Source organism: Hyla sarda, chromosome 7 (assembly GCF_029499605.1).
Source record: "Hyla sarda isolate aHylSar1 chromosome 7, aHylSar1.hap1, whole genome shotgun sequence".
Classification (NCBI taxonomy): domain Eukaryota; kingdom Metazoa; phylum Chordata; class Amphibia; order Anura; family Hylidae; genus Hyla; species Hyla sarda.
This window is the reverse complement of record NC_079195.1, coordinates 105491950-105512696: the sequence shown is the minus strand read 5'-3', so window position 1 is coordinate 105512696 and position 20747 is coordinate 105491950. Positions and strand designations below refer to the sequence as shown.

Below are 20747 nucleotides of genomic sequence, written 5' to 3'. Positions count from 1 at the left end.
GCGGCTAATCGCGGCATCCCGAACAGCTGACAGGACAGCGGGAGGGCCCCTTCCTGCCTCCTCGCTGTCCGATCGCCGAATGACTGCTCAGTGCCTGAGATCCAGGCATGAGCAGTCATGCGGCAGAATCGTTGATCACTGGTTTCTTATGAGAAACCAGTGATCAATGATGAAGATCAGTGTGTGCAGTGTTATAGGTCCCTATGGGACCTATAACACTGCAAAAAAAAGTGAAAAAAAAAGTGAATAAAGATCATTTAACTCCTCCCCTATTAAAAGTTTAAATCACCCCCCTTTTCCAATAAAAAAAAAAAAACTGTGTAAATAAAAATAAAAATAAACATATATGGTATCACCGCGTGCGGAAATGTCCGAATTATAAAATATATCATTAATTAAACCGCTCGGTCAATGGCGTGCGCGCAAAAAAATTCAAAAGTCCAAAATAGTGCATTTTTGGTCACTTTTTATATCATTTAAAAATGAATAAAAAGCGATCAATAAGTCCTATCAATGCAAAAATGGTACTGTTAAAACTTCAGATCATGGCGCAAAAAATTAGCCCTCATACCGCCCCATACACGGAAAAATAAAAAAGTTATAGGGGTCAGAAGATGACAATTTTAAACGTATTAATTTTCCTGCATGTAGTTATGATTTTTTCCAGAAGTCCGACAAAATCAAACCTATATAAGTAGGGTATCATTTTAATTGTATGGACCTACAGAATAAATATCAGGTCATTTTTACCGAAAAATGTACTACGTAGAAACGGAAGCCCCCAAAATTTACAAAACAGCGTTTTTTTTTCAATTTTGTCGCACAATGATTTTTTTCCCCCGTTTCACCGTAGATTTTTGGGCAAAATGACTGACGTCATTACAAAGTAGAATTGGTGGCGCAAAAAATAAGCCATCATATGGATTTTTAGGTGCAAAATTGAAAGAGTTATGATTTTTTAAAGGCAAGGAGCAAAAAACGAAAATGCAAAAACGGAAAACCCCCCAGTCCTTAAGGGGTTAAGTATGGTTTTAAGTTTCAATGTTCCAGAAAAGACCATTGTATGTTGAGAATTTTGTATTCTGAGGCCATTGTGAGTAGAGGGATCACTGTACAAAATGTGTGTTAGGAAGAGGTCAGGATACGGAAGGAAATACTGGATGAGAGCAAGAAATAAAAAGTTTCAAAACAAGTTGCCATAAAATATCTAGCCTTAGTCAGCTGTAAGTTCTGTTCCATTTTTCACCCAGGAAGGCTTTAGTCAACCTGTGCTGTGTGTGCTCCAGAACTTTTGATGACAAAAATCATGCAGTCATCAGAAGCCTCAGGATTCCATGACAGTGCCGAAGGCTTGTGCACATGCAGAGTCCTGGAAACAGATCCTGTATGGTAGTGTACAAGGGGATGAGGCACATTCTTTAATTTTTACCCAAAAAGTGAAAATGTGTAAATCAACAGTTAAAACACTTAAATGGGCACAAATTTTTGCTATTGCACTCCTTTTGGTAAAGAAAAGAAATCTTTCTAATGTACTTTGTTTGGAAAAAAATCAGTTTTCTATGTTTTATTTGGGTTTAAAAAAGCTTCCACTAAGTGTCTCCCTACTTGTCCAGAGCACATTTCCCCCCATCTTTTGCGCAGACTTTGGACTCCTGCTGGCCCGGCAGAAGTTCAAGATCAGGAAATGCATTCTGGAGTGCAGAGGGGTGTGTGTGCAGCCTTAGCCAATAATAGCTCATCTCATGCACTGAACTACTCTGGGCTTTGTGTAGCAGAGTGAGGGAGGAAGTTCTCCCATGTATGTCTGTAGATGAGGTCACCACTGCTGGGGAACACCCCTTCCCAGTCTGTGAATGTGACTGAAACTGAGCAGAAAATACAGAGCAATATCAAGGTAGAAAACTAAAAAATAGATCATGAGAGGTACTCTTCAAGTTTCTTTTACGGACAAAAAATGTTTCTGTTGTGGTAGACATTTTTTTTTCCAAACAGGGCAATAGGAAGTATAGTCATATTAGTTGTCTCCTATGAATTAGCTTCTCAGAGACTGATGGTACTGGTGGTACTGGCGGTAAGGGTCTATTAATCCTGAATTTTCAGTGGAGTTATACATTGGGAGGATTTCCCAACAGATCCCTCCAACATATTTATGGACACTGCAAACATAGTGTGAATTCAGCCTAGGACTGTCTATTGAGCAACATATGTTTAAACTTTAGTAAACTCCTTAATTTCTGATTTATACAGATAGGTCCATTGTTACAGAAATCATTACAACTGTTACAACGTGTACTTTTCTCCAAAACACACAAATTTAGATGAGTGGAAGTGATTTTTATACTGCATGTGAATATACCTACCCCAAATACCAGCCCCATTACCCAGCCATCATTTGTTTTTGGTTAGTGTGGATGGCATATAGGAAACACGATCTGTAAATGTGCACATGACACAAGCCAGGGGGTTCTGTTATATTACTAAATGCTGAGTTTAAGTTATAAGACATGTTCAGTCCTGCGGGTTATTTCTCCAAAAATTCTTCTTATCTTTACAATATGTTAGCTGTAACTAAGTCACAATAACTGTATTCAAGTACTAACATAGAACCCTGGTTGGGAAACACGGGGTAAGCAAACAACTTTCAATATGGCTTTTGAAAATACGTTTTAACTATTTTCATTTTACTTTTTTTTTCAGTTTTGTTATTCATAATGCTATAAGTTATTTACAAGAACTCACATTATATTCCATTTTCGTCTAAGTTTATCAGAATGAAGTTTTTTAAGTGTACCTGTCATTAACAAAAACTTTTTGAATATAGTACAAAAGTTCATCGTATTTCATTAATGCAACTTAAAAGGAAAGGAAGCATGAAGTGCTGCAAAATCTCCTGGTAGATGGATGTGTTGACCCTGGACTTAATGAATCACAGTGGACCAACACCAGCAGATGACATCGCTCCCGAAATCATAGTAATTGGGGGGAAGCTTTGGGGTTTTCATGAGCTGTAAGCCATAATCATCACAATTATGACAAATCACGGCTTGAACTATCTTACTTTGCATGTATATTAGTTTCACCTTTTAAGTTGCATTACTGAAATAAATGAACATTGCACGATATTAAACATTTTTGAGTTCCACCTGTATATATGTAATATGTAAAAATGTGTATATTTTTTGGGGTGAATAAATGCTGTCCCTGCAGCTATTACCTGTGTTTTCTGTGAGGAGTCCAAATACAGGAAGTGAGGGTGGGACAAGCAGCACTGTGCAGGCTCCCTCCTATAGACTTGCATAGCGAGGGCCAGGGGTGACATCACACGGGGGAGGAGTCGTGATGTGACATCACGACACTCCGGCCCCGTGGTCGCCACCCGGCTGTTTATGAGCTGGCACCACTGCGTGCAGCTCAAACAGGTGGGTGGCGAATACAAGACTGCGGGGGTCCCCAGCGGAGGGACCCCCGCGGTGAGGCATCTTATCCCCTATCCTTTGGATAGGGGATAAGAAGTCTCAGGGCTAAAGTACCCCTTTAAAGAAACACTCTGAGCATACCAGATATATTGGGACAAATGGCTCTAAAGGAACCTGACAGCAGTATCACCCACACTAACCTGAATATGCAGGTTAATAGTGCAGTAATGCTGTTTAAAATGCACTTTACCTGGAAAATATACTTTCAGCCGTTCCTAAGAATTCTGTATTTTTCCTTTAAAGCAAATTTATTTTTCTAAGCAATGCATGAGGTCTCCAGTCTTTTAAAGGGGCACTCCCGTGAAAAACTTTATTTTTTAAATCAACAGGTGCCAGAAAGTTAAACAGATTTGTAAATTACTTCTATTAAAAAATCTTAATCCTTCCAGTACTTATTGGCTGCAGATTACTACAGAGGAAATGGTTTTCTTTTTGGAACACAGAGCTCTCTGCTGACATCATGACCACAGTGCTCTCTGCTGACATCTCTGTCCATTTTAGGAACTGTCCAGAGAAGCATATGTTTGCTATGGGGATTTTCTCCTACTCTGAACAGTTCTTAAAATGGACAGAGATGTAAGCAGAGAGCACTGTGGTCATGATGTCAGCAGAGAGCTCTGTGTTCCAAAATGAAAACAATTTCCTCTGTAGTATTCAGCAGCTAATAAGTACTGGAAGGATTAAGATTTTTTAATATAAGTAACTTACAAATCTGTTTAACTTTCTGGCACCAGTTGATTAAAAAAAAAAATTCCACGGGAGTACCCCTTTAAGCAATGCTTCTTTCACCCACTCAGGCCCGATATCACCGCCCCCATTCAGAGTGATGCATATTTTTGAAGGGGGAGGTGATTTGGGGTCAGAGTTGGCGGGAGAAGCATTGCCCAAAATGCTGGAGACCACATCCCTTGTGTTTTTTCTAATAAGGGGGTGGTATGAACCGGATACCGTTTTTTTTTTTCTCCCACGGTATGGATTTTTGCCCATACCGCTATACCGGTCGGGCCCCTCCCCCACCCTCTGGATGAATTGTAGAGCCCAGCACGGCACCATCACTTGTCCAGGTGTGCCTCTGTGTCCCCCCGCTGCGCCTGTCAGCCAGTGTCCCCGCGAGCACGATCAATCCTCACCGCTAGCGGGATCCATGTGCCCACTAGCAGTGCCACAAGAATACCTCCCGTGAGCGCGATCACTACCATCACCGCTAGCGGGGTCCCTGTGCCCACTAGCGGTGTCACAAGAATGCCGAGCGCGAGCGTGATCGCTACCATCACCGCTAGCGGGGTCCCTGTGCCCACTAGCGGTGTCACAAGAATGCCGAGCGCGATCGCTACCATCACCGCTAGCGGGGTCCCTGTGCCCACTAGCGGTGTCACAAGAATGCCGAGCACGAGCGCGGCTCTGTTCCCCGTCCCTGTCAGCTCTCAGGGTAAGGGAACAGATTTAAAAGCCTTGCGTGCAGCTAACGTAGTACTGCACATTCGCAGTACTACGCAAATAGAGTAGGGCTGCCTACGTTAGCCCTACACTATTTGAGCAGTGCTGCGCCTGCGCAGTACTACGTTAGCTGCGTGCGAGGCTTTTAAATCTGTTCCCTTACCCTGAGAGCTGACAGGGACGGGGAACAGAGTCGCGCTCGGCCTTCTTGTGATTCTTGTCAGCTCTCAGGGTAAGGGAACAGATTTAAAAGCCTTGCACGCAGCTAACATAGTACTGCGCAGGCACAGCACTACGTAAATAGCGTAGGGCTAACGTAGGCAGCGCTTGGAGCCTAGCGCATGCGCAGTACTATGTTAGCTGCTCGCGAGGCTTTTAAATCTGTTCCCTTACCCTAAGACCTCACAAAGTTGGTGAACAGAGCCGCGCTCACGCTCGGCATTCTTGTGACACCGCTAGTGGGCACAGGGACCCCGCTAGCAGTGATGGTAGCGCTCGCGCTCGCAGGGGGCACATTTGACACCACTAGTGGGCACAGGGACCCCGCTCGTGGGGGGGGGTTAGGGGACGTGCGGTAATACCGTGATACCGCGCTAATAAAAAAAATACCGCGATATTCATTTTAGGCCATACCGCCCAGCACTAGGTGGTACATGCCAAGAAATTCAAAAGCAGAGGAGAGAAATCCTGTATCATGTTCCACCTCACAGACTCTGCGCTAGGAGTATCAGTTTTTCCCATTATGTTCCCTCGATTTCAGCCAGTTATATTAGATATGTCATGTCATACTCCTTTAACAATTATACTGCAGCCATGGAAGTGCAATCTATTAAAGAGTTTTTTCACTTTCGAAAAAACTAAACCTGTATGGGGTTTTCATCAGATCGCTTCTTTCAGTTTTGAAGAGGCCTGTGAAAAATGAAAGAAACGATCTGATTGGTTGCTATGGGCAACTGCACTACTCTTTCTCTACACAGGTTTTGATAAATTCCCCTCACAGAATGTGAAATTTTGTGGCAGAGTTTTACCTTTAAATTTGATGGGGTCCTGGACCCATACCTTTAACTTCCCTAGAGTCATAAACTATAGGGAACCTGTTGTCACTTGGTGCCTGATCCAAAAGTCTTCGAGGTGGTCCCCTGTGGTTTCTTGTAGCTCCCTTTTATATGCAAATGTTCATGTCCTTCCATCTACCATATTATTAATAATGATATGTACTGATGGATTCTCAGCCTTGCTGACTGATGTTTTCTTCTCTTCACAGATTGACAAGTACCTGTATGCAATGCGACTTTCAGATGAAACATTATTGGATATTGTGTACCGGTTCAAAAAAGAGATGGAAGATGGTCTCTCAAGGGACACAAACCCAACAGCAATTGTCAAGATGCTTCCCACATTTGTGAGATCCATTCCTGATGGATCAGGTAGGCTACGTGAATTATTATGCTGTTCTAGGGTTGTACTAAAGGCCTCTTATCCACATTTAGGTTATAGGTTGAAGTGGAAGAAAGGTGACCCTTCTGTAACCAGGTGCTGCTTTGTCCAGTTATAAAGATTTCACAGATATTAATAAAATCCTGAATTAACTTGTTTATGGAAAACAAAAGAAATTAACTAGACTAAATCTGAGGAAGGGGGACCAAGCCCCAAATTGGGTCATTGTCTTGTAAATTTTTATTTGTTTTCAATAAAAAAAAGTCCATGTAGGATTTTATAATCTGTAACTTGGAAATCTTTATTTCTGGACAAAGCATCGCCTGGTTACACTTGACACTGCGCTCTGAGCGGACAGATTGCCCCTATCCTGCAACCAACCCCCCAGGCTGAGCAGCTTCTCCCCAGCATGTGATACCCATCTGATGGGTTGATAAGCCCACTTTTCTTTATACAAGGTGAGCGGCCATCTAACAGAAGGGTTTTTTGTGTGGACCTCTAATAGAGTCACCAAACACCCAAGGGTAATGCACAAGGCACTGTCCTTTTTTTTCTCTCCCACTTACACTTACATTATGACCAGATTATATGACTAAGCAGATTTATTGATAATAATTTTTTTAAGGAATCAGGTTATATATAAAAGAAAGTATTTTCATATGCTGATAATGTCTCAGCAATATATATTTAAAAAAAAATCTACACTAAAATACTTTCTATTGTGTATTGCTGAGGCAAATACCATGTAACTATTATAACAGCACCAGAAAAATATTTTCTGCTAGTAACTATGTATTGTATGTGCAGTAAAATCAGTGCTATATACCAGTGGTTCTCAACCTTCTCGCTGCTGTACCCCCAAAGGGAGAAAGTATGTCTGCGGGTACCCCTTGCACGGAACTTACGCGCGAGGGGTACCCACGGACAAAATAAGTCATAAAAGTACTTAATTTCATAATGGCGTGTGCCTACCTTTCTAATGTGATACTTCATCCCCTGTGCTATTATTCCCCCCCCCCCCCCCCCTCCATCTTAATTCCCTGGTGCCATTATTTCCCCCTCCCTCTGATCCCCTTTTACCATAATTGGCTAATGGCAAAAGGGAATCATCGGGAGGAGAGAATAATAGCACAAGGGATTAAGATGGAGGGGGGGGGGGGCAATAATGATTACCCTCCCCCTCCATATTAATCTAGTTGTGCCATTATTCCATTATTCCCCCCTCCCTCGGATCCCCTTTTGCCATTATCCCCCCCCTCCATCTTAATCCCCCTTTGCCCTCGGATCCCCCTTTGCCATTACCCCCCTCCCCCCTATCTTAATCCCTTTGTGCCATTATTACCCCCTCCGATCCCCATGAGCCAATAGAAGAGATACATACTATAACACCCTCCCATACTGCGGTGTTACACTTAGTTTAACATGCTTACCAGGCCTGTGTCTATCCCATTTGGCGGGAGTTGGGGGGGGGCTGCACTGATGGGTGACATCCTCCTGCACTGTGCTGGCACTTCCGAGCAACATCAGGGATGTCACACATTAGGCCCGGCAGCCACTGCAGCTCACGTAAAGTGTCCGCGGCTGCAGCTCCGTCCAATCCCCGCTCTGCATTGATATATATACTGGCCAATGCCTGGCCGGTATTTGTCAGCAAATTGCCGTACCCCCGCATAACTCTTGGCGTACCCCTGGTTGAGAACCCCTTCTATATACCACTTCTGCTCACATGAACATGTCTTCTGGGCTGCACAGCTTTAGGTGGGCCGGTCTCCCAATTATCATATACCATTTAAACATAAAAGAATTTAGCACTTTCTTGCATCTTACAAGAGACAACCGCAGGACTTCGATGTGACTGCTACTTCTGCACCCTTACATAGCTTCTCCTCTGGTTGTATAACATTACTATTACCCAGACATGAAGATTTTTCTTTAATCCCAGATATCTGTAGGATGCTGTTATTGTAATATGTGTAGACTGGCACAGCTTTGTACTGTACTGTAGTAACTGTATTTTAGCCTGTGTAGCTTTTATGTATTAGAATAGCAGCATTCTCTGGCCTTATCTGGGCTTGACTGACCCACTTTCTCCTTTACTCCTAAGTAGCTAGAGCAAGGGCCTTTAAAACAGTAGCTAATCTCCTTTACACGGTTCATTGGGCTAGTGCTATTGCTGTATGTGCTGCCTGACTACAGCTTTTATAGATCTTTACATAGTAGATCATTTAAATCTCTGTTTAAATAATCCCAATATATTTAATACAAAAATCTTTTTAAAAAGACTCCTTAGTGGTTGGTTGATGGCTACCGTATTTAAGGATATTATTGGCATCCATGTACCTGGTATCTAGGATGTACCATGCAGACTGAACTCACTAGATATCTGTACATTGCTATGTGGAAACCACTTTGCAACCTTTGAGAAATAGGCAGCAGAGTTCCTACAGATTAGCAGCAAAAGCTGATACAGTGGAAATAAAAAGTCTATACACCCCTGTTAAAATTACATGGTTTTCATGATGTTAAAGGAGAGGAAGATAAATCATGTCAGAACTTTTTCCACATTTAATGTGACCTATATAGTGGACAATTCAATTGTAAAACAAACTGAAATCTTTGAGGGGAAAAAAAACAAACAAAAAACACTACAACCTGGTTGCATAAGTGTGCACACCCTTAAATGGGCACTGTCATTAAAACTAATTTTTGCTATTGCACTCATTATGGTAAATAAAAATGTACTTTGATAAAAAAAAATGAAGTTTTCTATGTTTTATTTGTGTTTAAATTAAGGACTGAGCCCTTTTTCACCTTAAAGGGGTACTCCCGTGGAAAACTTTTTTTTAGATCAACTGGTGCCAGAAAGTTAAAGAGATTTGTACATTACTTCTATTAAAAAATCTTAATCATTCCAGTATTTTTTAGGGGCTGTATACTACAGAGGAAATGTTTTTCTTTTTGGATTTCTCTTATGTCGCGACCACGGTGCTCTCTGCTGATCTCTGCTGTCCATTTTAGGAACTGTCCTGAGCAGGAGAAAATCACCATAGCAAACATGTGTTGCTCTGGACAGTTCCTAAAATGGACAACAGAGGTCAGCAGAGAGCACTGTGGTCGTGACATAAGAAAAATCCAAAAAGAAAAAAATTTCCTCTGTAGTATACAGCCCCTAAAAGGTACTGGAAGGATTAAGATTTTTTAATGGAAGTAATTTACAAATCTGTTTAACTTTCTGGCACCAGTTGATTAAAAAAAAAAGTTTTCCACGGGAGTACCCCTTTAAGGACTGAGCCCTTTTTTGGAATTCTGACCACTGTCATTTTATACATTAGTAACTCTGGGATGCTTTTACTGATTAGTCTGATTCCGAGACATATTCGTGACATATTCTACTTTAACATAGTGGTAAATTTTTGTCATTACTTGCATCCTTTCTTGGTGGAAAAATCCCAAAATTTCATGAAAATTTAGAAAATTTTGCATATGAAACTCTCTTGCTTGTGAGGAAAATGGATGTTCCAAATACATTTTATATTGATTCACAAATACAATATGTCTACTTTATGTTGGCATCAGAGGGCTTCAAAGTATAGCAGCAATTTTCAAAATTTTCACAAAAATTTCTAAATCTGGATTTTTCAGGGACCAGTTAAGTTTGAAGTGGATTTGAGGGGCCTTTCTGTGAGAAATACCCCATAAATGACCCCATTATAGAAACTACACCCCTCAGAGTATTCAAAATGGCATTCAGAAAGTTTGTTAACCATTTAGGTGTTTAACAAGAATAGCAGCAAAGTGAAGGAGAAAAATCTAAATCTGCATTTGTTCACACTATCATGTTCTTGCAGCCCCATTTTTACATTTTTAAAAGTGGTATAAAATTTTTAGCCCAATTTTTCTTGAGTATGGAAATAACTCATATGTTGACAGCTCTGCGGGCTCACAACATGGCTCAAGAGGGAAAGAGCAACTGTGTGATTTTTGAAATTTTTTTTTGCTGTCATGGTTTTTGGGGGCCCTGTTGCATTTAGGAAGCCACCATAGTGCCAGAAAAGCAAAATAACCTCACATGGCATACTATTTTGGAAACTACATCCCTCAAGGAACGTAACAAGGGGTATAGTGTACCTTAACACCTCACAGGTGTTTTACGACTTTGCGTGAAAGTTGGACTTGAAAATTTAAAATTTTATTTTTAACACTAAAATGATGGTGCTACCCCAAATTTTTATTTTTCACAAGGGGTAATTGGTGAAAATGGACCCCAAAATGTAAAGCCCAATTTCTCTTGATAATCACAACTTAGATTAGAAAAAGCTGGCCGGCACTGCCAAGCTTCCCGTGACTCCTATGTGAACCAGGTCAGTCTCATAACAGTTAGTGGTGCTCAATTCCTTATGAAAACGAAGAGTATTCAGAATCCAAATATACAAAGAAAGGAGGAATGGCACTCACCGCTTACTGTAATTTCTTATCTTTTATTCTTCATAAAGTGCAGGTGCTTTAAAAAGGCATTTCACCCAGCCGGGTGTGGACGCCAGTGCGCGTGCTACAGGTAACAATTGTTTCGCTCTGGCTTGAGCTTCAACAGACCAACAGGTCTGTTGAAGCTCAAGCCAGAGCGAAACAATTGTTACCTGTAGCACGCGCACTGGCGTCCACACCCGGCTGGGTGAAATGCCTTTTTAAAGCACCTGCACTTTATGAAGAATAAAAGATAAGAAATTACAGTAAGCGGTAAGTGCCATTCCTCCTTTCTTTGTATATTCCAATTTCTCTTGATTAAGACAATGCACCATATGTGGACATTAAGTGCTCTGCTGGCGCACTACAGTGCTCAGAAGAGAAGGAGAAAAATTTGGCTTTTTGAAAGAGAATTTAGCTGAAATGGTTTTTGGGGGGCATGTTGCATTTAGAAAGTCCCCAGGGTGCCAGAACAGCAAAAAAAACAAACAAACACTATTTTGGAAACTACACCCCTCAAGAAATGTAACAAGGGGTATAGTGAGCCTTAACACCTCACAGGTGTTTGACAACTTTGCGTTGAAGGTGGACGTGAAAATGAAAAATTCGATTTTTAACACTAAAATGATGGTGTTACCCCAAATTTTTCTTTCTCACAAGGGGTAGTAGGAGAAAATGGACCTCAAAATTTGAAGCCCAATTTCTCCCAATTAAGAAAATTCCCCAAACTCCCGCACTACAGGTTTCAGGACAGAAGGAGCGCCATTGGACTTTTGGAGAGAGAATTTTCTGAAATTGAAGTCGGGGGCCATGTACATTTACAAACCTCCCATAGTGGCAAAACAGCAGAAACCCCCACATGTGACCCCATTTTGGAAACTACACCCCTAATATAATTTAATAAGGGGTGCAGTGAGCATTTACACCCCACTGGCAAAAATTAAATTTTTCATTTTCACGGACCACTGTTCCAAAAATCTGTTAGACACCTGTGGGGTGTAAATGCTCACTTCACCCCTTATTACATTCCTTTAGGGGTGTAGTTTCCAAAATGGGGTCACATGTGGGGGGGGGGTTCCACTGTTCTGGCACCACGGGGGGCTTTGTAAACACACATGGCCTTCACTTCCAGACACATTCTCTCTCCAAAAGCTCAATGTCGCTCCTTCACTTCTGAGTATTGTAGTTTGCCCGCAGAGCACTTAACATCCACATATGAGGCATTTCCATACTCAGGAAAAAAGCCCCCCAAAATGTGTAACCCCATTTCTTCTATCACCCCTTGTGAAAATGAAAAATTTACAATTTTTCATTTTCACGTCCAACTTTAACGAAAATTCTTCAAACACCTGTGGGGTGTTAAGGCTCACTATACCCCTTGTTATGTTCCTTGAGGGGTGTAGTTTCCAAAATGGGGTCACATGTGGGTGTCTTTTTTTTTGCGTTTATGTCAGAACCGCTGCAACGATCAGCCACCCCTGTGCAAATCACCTAAAATGTATATGGCGCTTTCTCTCCTGAGCCTTGTTGTGCATCTGCAGAGCATTTTATGTACACATATGGAGTAATTCCGTACTCAGAAGAGATTGTGTTACAAATTTTGGGGGTCTTTTTTTCCTTTTACTTCTTGTAAAAATTTTAAGTATGGTGCAACACCAGCATGTTAGTGTAAAAAATAAACATTTTTTACAATAACATGCTGGTGGAGACCTCAACTTTACCTTTTCATAAGGGACAAAAGGAGAAAAAGCCCCCCAAAATTTGTTAGGCAATTTCTCCCGAGTACGGAAATACCCCATATGTGGCCCTAAACTGTTGCCTTGAAATATGACAGTGCTCCGAAGTGAGAGAGCACCATGAGCATTTGAGGCCTATATTAGGCATTTGCATAGGGACGGACCTGGATGCAAGAATTCGACTTGCCTCTGATACCAAAATTACCCTACGGCAGTGTTTCCAAACAGGGTGCCTCCAGCTGTTGCAAAACTCCCAGCATGCCTGGACAGTCAATGGCTGTCCGGTAACACTGGGAGTTGTTGTTTTGCAACAGCTGGAGGCTCTGTTTTAGAAACCATGCCGTACCAGATGTTTCAAATTTTTATTGGGGGGGGGGGGGGGGTAAATGTGTAGGGGTATGTGTATATGTAGTGTTTTACCCTTTATTTTGTGTAGGTGTAGTGTTTTTAGTGTTCAAACATCTCAAACTTACAGCGAGAATCTCCCTGTAAACCCGCCGTGTGAATGTAGCATGCAGTCCGTGCATGCTGGGGGTTGCAGTTATGCAACAGCTGCAGGCACACTGTTACCTAACTTAGTATTTTGCAACCAAACTCTGTGTTTCGCAACCAGTGTGCCTTCAGCTGTTGCAAAAACTACAACCCCCAGCATGCACTGACAGCAGAAGGACATGCTGGGACTTGTAGTTATGCAACAGCTGGAGGCATACTACTACAACTTCCAGCATGCCCTTTGGCTGTCCATGCCTGCTGGGGGTTATAGTTATGCAACATCTGGAGGCATACTGGTTGCAAAACACTAAGAGTTTGTTACTTAACTAAGTGTTTCCCAACCTGTGTGCCTCCGGCTGTTGCAAAACTACAACTCCCAGCATGCATGGTCTGTCAGTGCATGCTGGAAGTTATAGTTTTGCAACAGCTGGAGGCACACGGGTTGGAAAACACTGAGTTAGGAAACAGACAATGTTTCCCAACCAGTTTGCCTTCAGTTGTTGTAAAACTACAGCTCCCAGCATGCCCAGACAGCCGAAGGGCATGTTGGGAGTTGTTATGCAACAACTGGAGGAGAACAGTTTGGAGACCACTGTGTAGTGGTGTCCAAAACTGTAGCCCTACAGATATTGCAAAACTATAACTCCAAGCATACCCAGACTGCCCAGGCATGCTGGGAGTTGTAGTTTGGCAACATCTGAAGGGCCACATGTTGCCGAACTAAAACTCCCAGCATGCCTGGGCAGTCTGGGCATGCTTGGAGTTATAGTTTTGCAACATCTGTAGGGCTACAGCTTGGGCTGTCTGGGCATGCTGGGAGTTGTAGTTTGGCCACCCCTAGAAGGCAGCAGTGAAGATCACTTACCACTGCCTTCACTGCTGCATCGCCGCTGCCGCCGATCCCACCGCGATCAACGGTCCCGTGGACTCCGGTAACTGCCGCCATCTCCACTCCCCCCCCCCCGCTCCATGCTTTTGTGGATTTGGATGTGTACTTTGGGTCTTGTAGTGCTAAAAGGTGAACCTCTTCTTCATCTTCAGCGTTTTAATTGGAGATTAGAAGGTTTTGGGCCATAATTGCCTGGTATTTGGTACTGTTTATAATTCCCTCTACCCCGACTTAGGCCCTGTTTCCAGATGAAGAAAAATAGCCCCAAAGCATGAAGCTGCCACCACCATGCTTCACTGGGGGTATGGCGTCCCCACTTGATGATGACTGTCTCCACTGTGTTCCATGGAATATCTGTTGCTTTGTAAATTCTTTTGTATCCTTCTTTCGACTAATACCTTTCAACCATGAGACCCCTCTGATGCTTTGAAAGCTTTCTGCGGGCCATGGCTTTTGCTCTGAGATGCAACTATGCAAATTAGTAGCATATAGTGGCTTAATGACATGGCGTGGAGTTTGCGGCAGCATTAGGAGAACATATCGTGGCTGAATGACACAGCCTGGAGTTGGCGGCAGCATGAGGAGACCACATAGTGGCTGAATGACACAGCCTGGAGTTGGCGGCAGCATATAGTGGTTGAATGACACAGCCTGGAGTTTGGGGCAGCATAAGGAGAACATATAGTGGCTGAATGACACACCCTGGAGGTGGCAGAAGCATGAGGAGACCATATAGTGGCTGAATTACACAGCGTGGAGGTGGCGGCAGCATAAGGAGATCATATAGTGCCTGAATGACACAGCGTGTAGGTGGCGGCAGCATGAGGAGCCCATATAGTGGCTTAATGACACAGCCTGGAGTTGGCGGCAGCATGAGGAGACCACATAGTGGCTGAATGACACAGCCTGGAGTTGGCAGCAGCATTTAGTGGCTAAATGACACAGCTTGGAGTTTGCAGCAGCATGAGGAGAACATATAGTGGCTGAATGAGACAGCCTGGTGGTGGCAGAAGCATGAGGAGACCACATAGTGGCTGAATGACACAGTGTGGAGGTGGCGGCAGCATATAGTGGCTGAATGACACAGCATGGAGGTGGTGGCAGCATATAGTGGCTAAATGACACAGCCTGGAGTTTGCGGCAGCATGAGGAGAACATAAAGTGGCTGAATGAGACAGCCTGGAGGTGGCAGAAGCATGAGGAGACCACATAGTGCCTGAATGACACAATGTGGAGGTGGAGGTGGCGGCAGCATGAGGAGACCATATAGTGGCTTAATGACACAGCCTGGAGTTGGCGGCAGCATATAGTGGCTGAATGACACAGCATGGAGGTGGCGGCAGCATGAGGAGATCATATAGTGCCTGAATTACACATTGTGGAGGTGGCGGCAGCATATAGTGGCTGAATGACACAGCCTGGAGTTTGTTGCAGCATGAGGAGTACATATAGTGGATAAATGACACAGCCTGGAGGTGGCGGAAGCATGAGGAGACCACATAGTGCCTGAACGACCCAGCATCGAGGTGGTGGCATCATGTGGAGACCATAGAGTGGCTGAATGACGCAGCGTGGGGGTGGCAGCACCATGATGAGACCAAATAGTGGCTGAATGACATAGCTTGGAGTTGGCGGCAGCATGAAGAGACCATATAGTGGCTGAATGACACAGCGTGGAGGTGGCGGCAGCATGAGAAGATCATATAGTGCCTGAATAACACAGCGTGGAGGCAGCGGCAGCATGAGGAGACCATATAGTGGCTGAATGACACAGCCTGGAGTTGGCAGCAGCATGAGGAGACCACATAGTGGCTGAATGACACAGCCTGGAGTTGGCGGCAGCATATAGTGGCTGAATGACACAGCGTGGAGTTTGCCGCAGCATGAGGAGATCATATAGTGGCTGAATGACACAGTGTGGAGGTGGTGGCAGCATATAGTGGCTGAATGACACAGCCTGAAGTTTGTGGCAGCATGAGGAGTACATATAGTGGCTGAATGACACAGCCTGGAGGTGGCGGAAGCATGAGGAGACCATACAGTGCCTGAACGACACAGCGTCGAGGTGGTGGCATCATGTGGAGACCATAGAGTGGCTGAATGACCCAGCGTTGGGGTGGCAGCACCATGAAGAGACCATATATTGGCTGAATGACACAGCCTGGAGTTTGTGGCAGCATGAGAAGAACATATAGTGGCTGAATGACACAGCCTGGAGTTGGCTGAAGCATAAGGAGACCATATAGTGGCTGAATGACACAGCCTGGAGGTGGCAGCATGAGGAGAACATATGGTGGCAGTACGAGGAAGCTTGGAACCACTCCCTATTTCCACCTACAAACACTGCCATTTCCCAGGGTTTTTAGGTGGAAATAGGGATTGGTTCCTGTGTGGGGCCGCCCTTTTTAAGATGAGTAACATTTTCGTCGAAAAGGTGGAAGGGAACAATGTATTGTTCATTGTAGCAGGAGGGGATAAACACTTCCCCTGTAAGGCCCTACTCTTTCCCAAATAATTCCCTTCTTGGCAAGTGTTACTCACCCTAAACAGGAAACTCTCTCTACTTCCACCTACAAATACTGCCATTTCCCAGGGTTTTTAGGTGGAAATAGAGAGTTTCCTGTGTGGGGATGCCCTTTTTAGGGTGAGTAACACTTGTCTAGAAGGGAATTAATAGGGCAAGAGTAGGGCCTTACAGGGGAAGTTTTTACTCCCACCGATTACAAATGACCATACGTTGTTCCCACCTTTTAGAGGTCTTTGCATCACATTAATACTTGGTGGTGAAGGTGGCTCATGGTGTTTTTTTGCACACCTTTTTTTTTTTTATTATTATTAAAAAAATGTTTTGGGTACATATATTTTATCCTAAGAATATTATTAAAAGTTAAGTTTTAAGTAATGTATATCCTCAATACTTACTTCTGGTCTGATGCTGAGGAATGTTTGTAACTGGGGAGCAGCGCCTTAAATATGTTTAGCACTATCCATATTTGTGAAGTGTTGGTGTGGCACCATGGTCAATCTACTCTGATGCATCAGGCATTGGTGGGTGGAAATCCTGGCTGTTCCATGTCTGATTCATCTTCACAAAGGTCAGTCTCTCCACACTTTTCGTGGACAAACGAGTTCTCCTTGGGGTTACTATGGGCCCCGCCACACTAAACACCCGCTCTGATGGCACACTACTGGCCAGGCAGGACAGCTTTTCCAGGGCAAACTCTGCTAGTTGCGGCCACAAATCAAGTTTGGCTGCCCAGATGTCCAGCGGATCTTCAAGGTGTGTTGGCATGGTCATGTTAAGGTATGCCACCACCTGCTGGTTCAGGTCCTGCTCCAGCCCTACCTGCTGCTGATGAGTTTCTTCACTGTGCAGGTGAAGAAAGCTACTCATCAGCGACTGTTGACTCAGGCTTCTGCTGATGGAGCTGATACTGCTCCTGCCACCCCACCCCTCCCCAGCAGCCATGGCAATGGAAGGTGAGAGCAGAGGGCCCCCCCGAGTGAGATCTGCGAGAGGATGGACAATGGCGCAGACAGGCATCAGCCAACTGACTACATAAGATGTCTCTGTAGTAGGTCAGTTTGTTCTCCCTCTCAGTGGGTATAAAAAAAGACCCCATTTTGTGCCAGTAGCGAGGGTCCATTAAGGTAGAGAGCCAGAAGTCATCCCGCTGCCAAATGGTGACAGTTCGGCGGTCACTACACAAGCAAGTGAGCATGCATCGTGCCATTTGTGCTAGTGACTCGGAAGGACTCCCTGCCTCCATCTCCACTGCATACTGCCACGGTGTGTCTGGGTCCTCTGTCTCGCCTTCCTCATAACCCTCTAGCTCCTCCAGCTCCTCTTGCTCCTCCTCTCCTGTCTGATGACTAGAAAAAATGCCCATCTTGCAAAACCTAAACTGTGCTCCACTGTGCCCCTACCCCTCCTCCTTCTCCAGTTCAGCCCAACCTGGGCTCATGTGGCCTTGAGATGTAGGTGCCACGTCTCCAGTGCCCTGACCAGCCATTGTTTCCAACACGTGTTGTAGTAGATGAAGCTGTGGAATGATGTTGTTCATCCCGTAATCCTGGCGACTGACTAATAATGTGGCTTCCTCAAAGGGCCTGAGCAAATGGCAGGTGTTGTGTATGAGCTGTCACTGGTTGACATTGAAACTACCCAGGGGAGTCCCCCTATCCACTTGGATCATCAAGAAATCAGTGATGGCTTTTCTCTGGTCGTATAGTGGATCCAACATATGGAGGGTGGAATTCCAACGTGCATATCAGACTATGTTGGGGGATACCATTCTGACGCTGCAGCTCAAGGAGGGTGTGCTTTGCAGTGTACGAGTGGCTGAAGTGCATGCAAAGTTTCCTTCCCATTGTTAGGATGTCTTGCAGAGGGGGGAAACATTTCAGGAACCACTTGACAACCAGATTGAACACGTGTGCCATGCAGGGCGCATGTCTCAGGTTTCCTTGTCGCAGTGCAGACAAGATGTTCTTCCCATTGTCAGTCACCATGGTTTCCATAGTTACAGCTGCACACATCGGCACTGCTGTGCACTTTGGTACATATCGACAGGCTCAAAGACTGGCCCACTTTCTGTTTCACAAAATTGTGCAGGGCTGGTACTGCCTTCTTCACAAAGAAATTATGGCTTGGTACTCTCCACCACGGCTCGGCACAAGCCATCATTTCTATGAAAGGTGCAGAGTTCACCACTTGAAAAGGGAGGGACTGCAGCACCAGCAACTTGGACAGGAGCACATTCAGATTCTGCGCCGTTGGATGAGTGGGCGCATACTGTTGTCTCTTGGACGTGACTTCGCAGATGGATTGCTGGCGGAATGACTGACTCGAAGTAGGAGGAGCAGGAGCATCTGGAGCGACAGAAGATGGGTATGACACACAGCTCCCTCCAGCTGAGGTGGTGGAGCTTTGGCTGGCTGAAACAGGGAGCAGCGCGTCACTGGGTGATGCAGCAGGCTGGACCACCACATCGGATCCACGGTTCTTCCAGGCAGCTTTATGGTGACGCTGCATATGTTGACGCAGGGCCGTGGTGCCAACATTGGGACCCTGGCCATGCTTCACCTTCTGCTGACACATCCTGCATGTGGCCAGGTTAACATCCTCCGGATGCTTGATGAAAGACTGCCACACCGCAGAGTAGTTGATTTTCCTACCAACAGTCCGCACTAATTGACTGCTACTGCCGACGACTCCAGGAACCCCTGTTCCACTACCTACTGGGAAGGTAGGCTGCCGCGAAGCATGCTTGGCTCCAGACTTTCAACTTCTGCCACCATGCTGACTGCCAACCATGCTACCACCTTGCTGGCTCAGCTGCTGCCTCACGGGCAACCTGCAACCCTCTCCCAAGTGCGATCGGCTTCATCATCATCATCGAGTTGTGTCTGCACGTCACTGATGTCCTCCTCAGGTTCCTCAACAGTGTCTGCTTCAGGAGTCTGAACGCTCGTAACACTACCTCCCACGCCACTCTCCTCATCACTACTTGCCCGCCTAGTGGAGGAAGCAGCAGATGTCTCCTCCACTTCTTGGCTGGTCAGTAGCTGCTGACTGTCCTCTAGTAGATCTTCCTCACTAAATAGTGGAGCTGGACCCACAGCATAAGATACTTCTGTGGAGAAGGGAACATCATAGGACAGAGGCAATGGGAGGACAGGGACTGCTCCTGGGCCATGCCCAGGTTGTGTCTGAGGAACCCACTGACTGTTGACTGGGGGTGTCAGATGTCACTTGTGATGAAGTGGATGACCGTGTTAACCAATCGATGACAGCAGATGGGTTGCTGGTCGATACTCGACCGCTAGCTGATATCGGGAGCTCAGGCCTCTCACTGCGACTCCTGCTGCCACTAGCCCCTAGTCTGCTGCAACCTCTGCCTAATGAATTTAGGCCTCTGCCACTCCTCTGTGCACATCCTGGCACTTCTCTGCCTGACATACTTAGTGTACTTAGTGTGTATATGAGGGGAGTACAATACGCTTCACTACACTTAAGACAGTATTTGTCTACAACACCAGCAGGTGTGTACTTTTGCCTGGCCTTTCACAGTATCTAGGCCCTTAAGACTTTAACAGGAACAAAATAGTACACCACTTAGATGTACTTATGTGGTATGCACTTATGAGGGGAGGACAATGCGCTCCAGTACACTTAAAACAGTATTTGTCTACAACACCAGCAGATGTGTACTTTTGCTTGGCCTTTCACAGTATCTAGGTCCTTAAGACTTTAACAAGAACACAAGAACAAAATGGTACACTACTTAGATGTACGTATGTGGTATGCACTTATGGGGGGAGGACAATGCTCTCCAGTATGCTTAAAACAATATTTGTCTACAACACGAGAAGGTGGGTACTTTTGTCTGGCCTTTCACAGTATCTATGCCCTTAAGACTTTAACAGGAACAAAATAGTACACCACTTAGATGTATGTATGTGGTATGAACTTATGAGGGGAGGACAGTGCGCACCAGTATGCTTAAAACAGTATTTGTCTACAACACCAGCAGGTGTGTACTTTTGCCTGGCCTTTCACAGTATCTAGGCCCTTAAGACTTTAACAGGAACAAAATGGTACACCACTTATATGTACGTATGTGGTATGCACTTATGAGGAAAGGACAATGAGCTCTAGTACGCTTAAAATAGTATTTGCAACCCCAGCAGGTGTCTACTTTTGACTTTGCCTAGATGTACACAGGTTAAACTTAAAGGAGTACTCTGGTGCAGAGTATTCCTGCTCCGTCCTGCCCGGGCTGCAAAAAAAAAAGGAAAATGAGCCATCTCTCA

General features: G+C 44.6%; 1 protein-coding gene across 1 annotated transcript in view; it reads left to right on the top strand.

Annotated features, from left to right (window-relative positions):
- LOC130282259 (hexokinase-1) overlaps positions 1-20747 on the top strand; it is a 109679-nt gene that overhangs the window by 11106 nt on the left and 77826 nt on the right. Inside the window, exon 2 of the mRNA XM_056530306.1 lies at positions 6178-6340. Coding sequence (XP_056386281.1) covers positions 6178-6340 — 163 coding nt within the window. The remainder of the gene's footprint in view (positions 1-6177; positions 6341-20747) is intronic.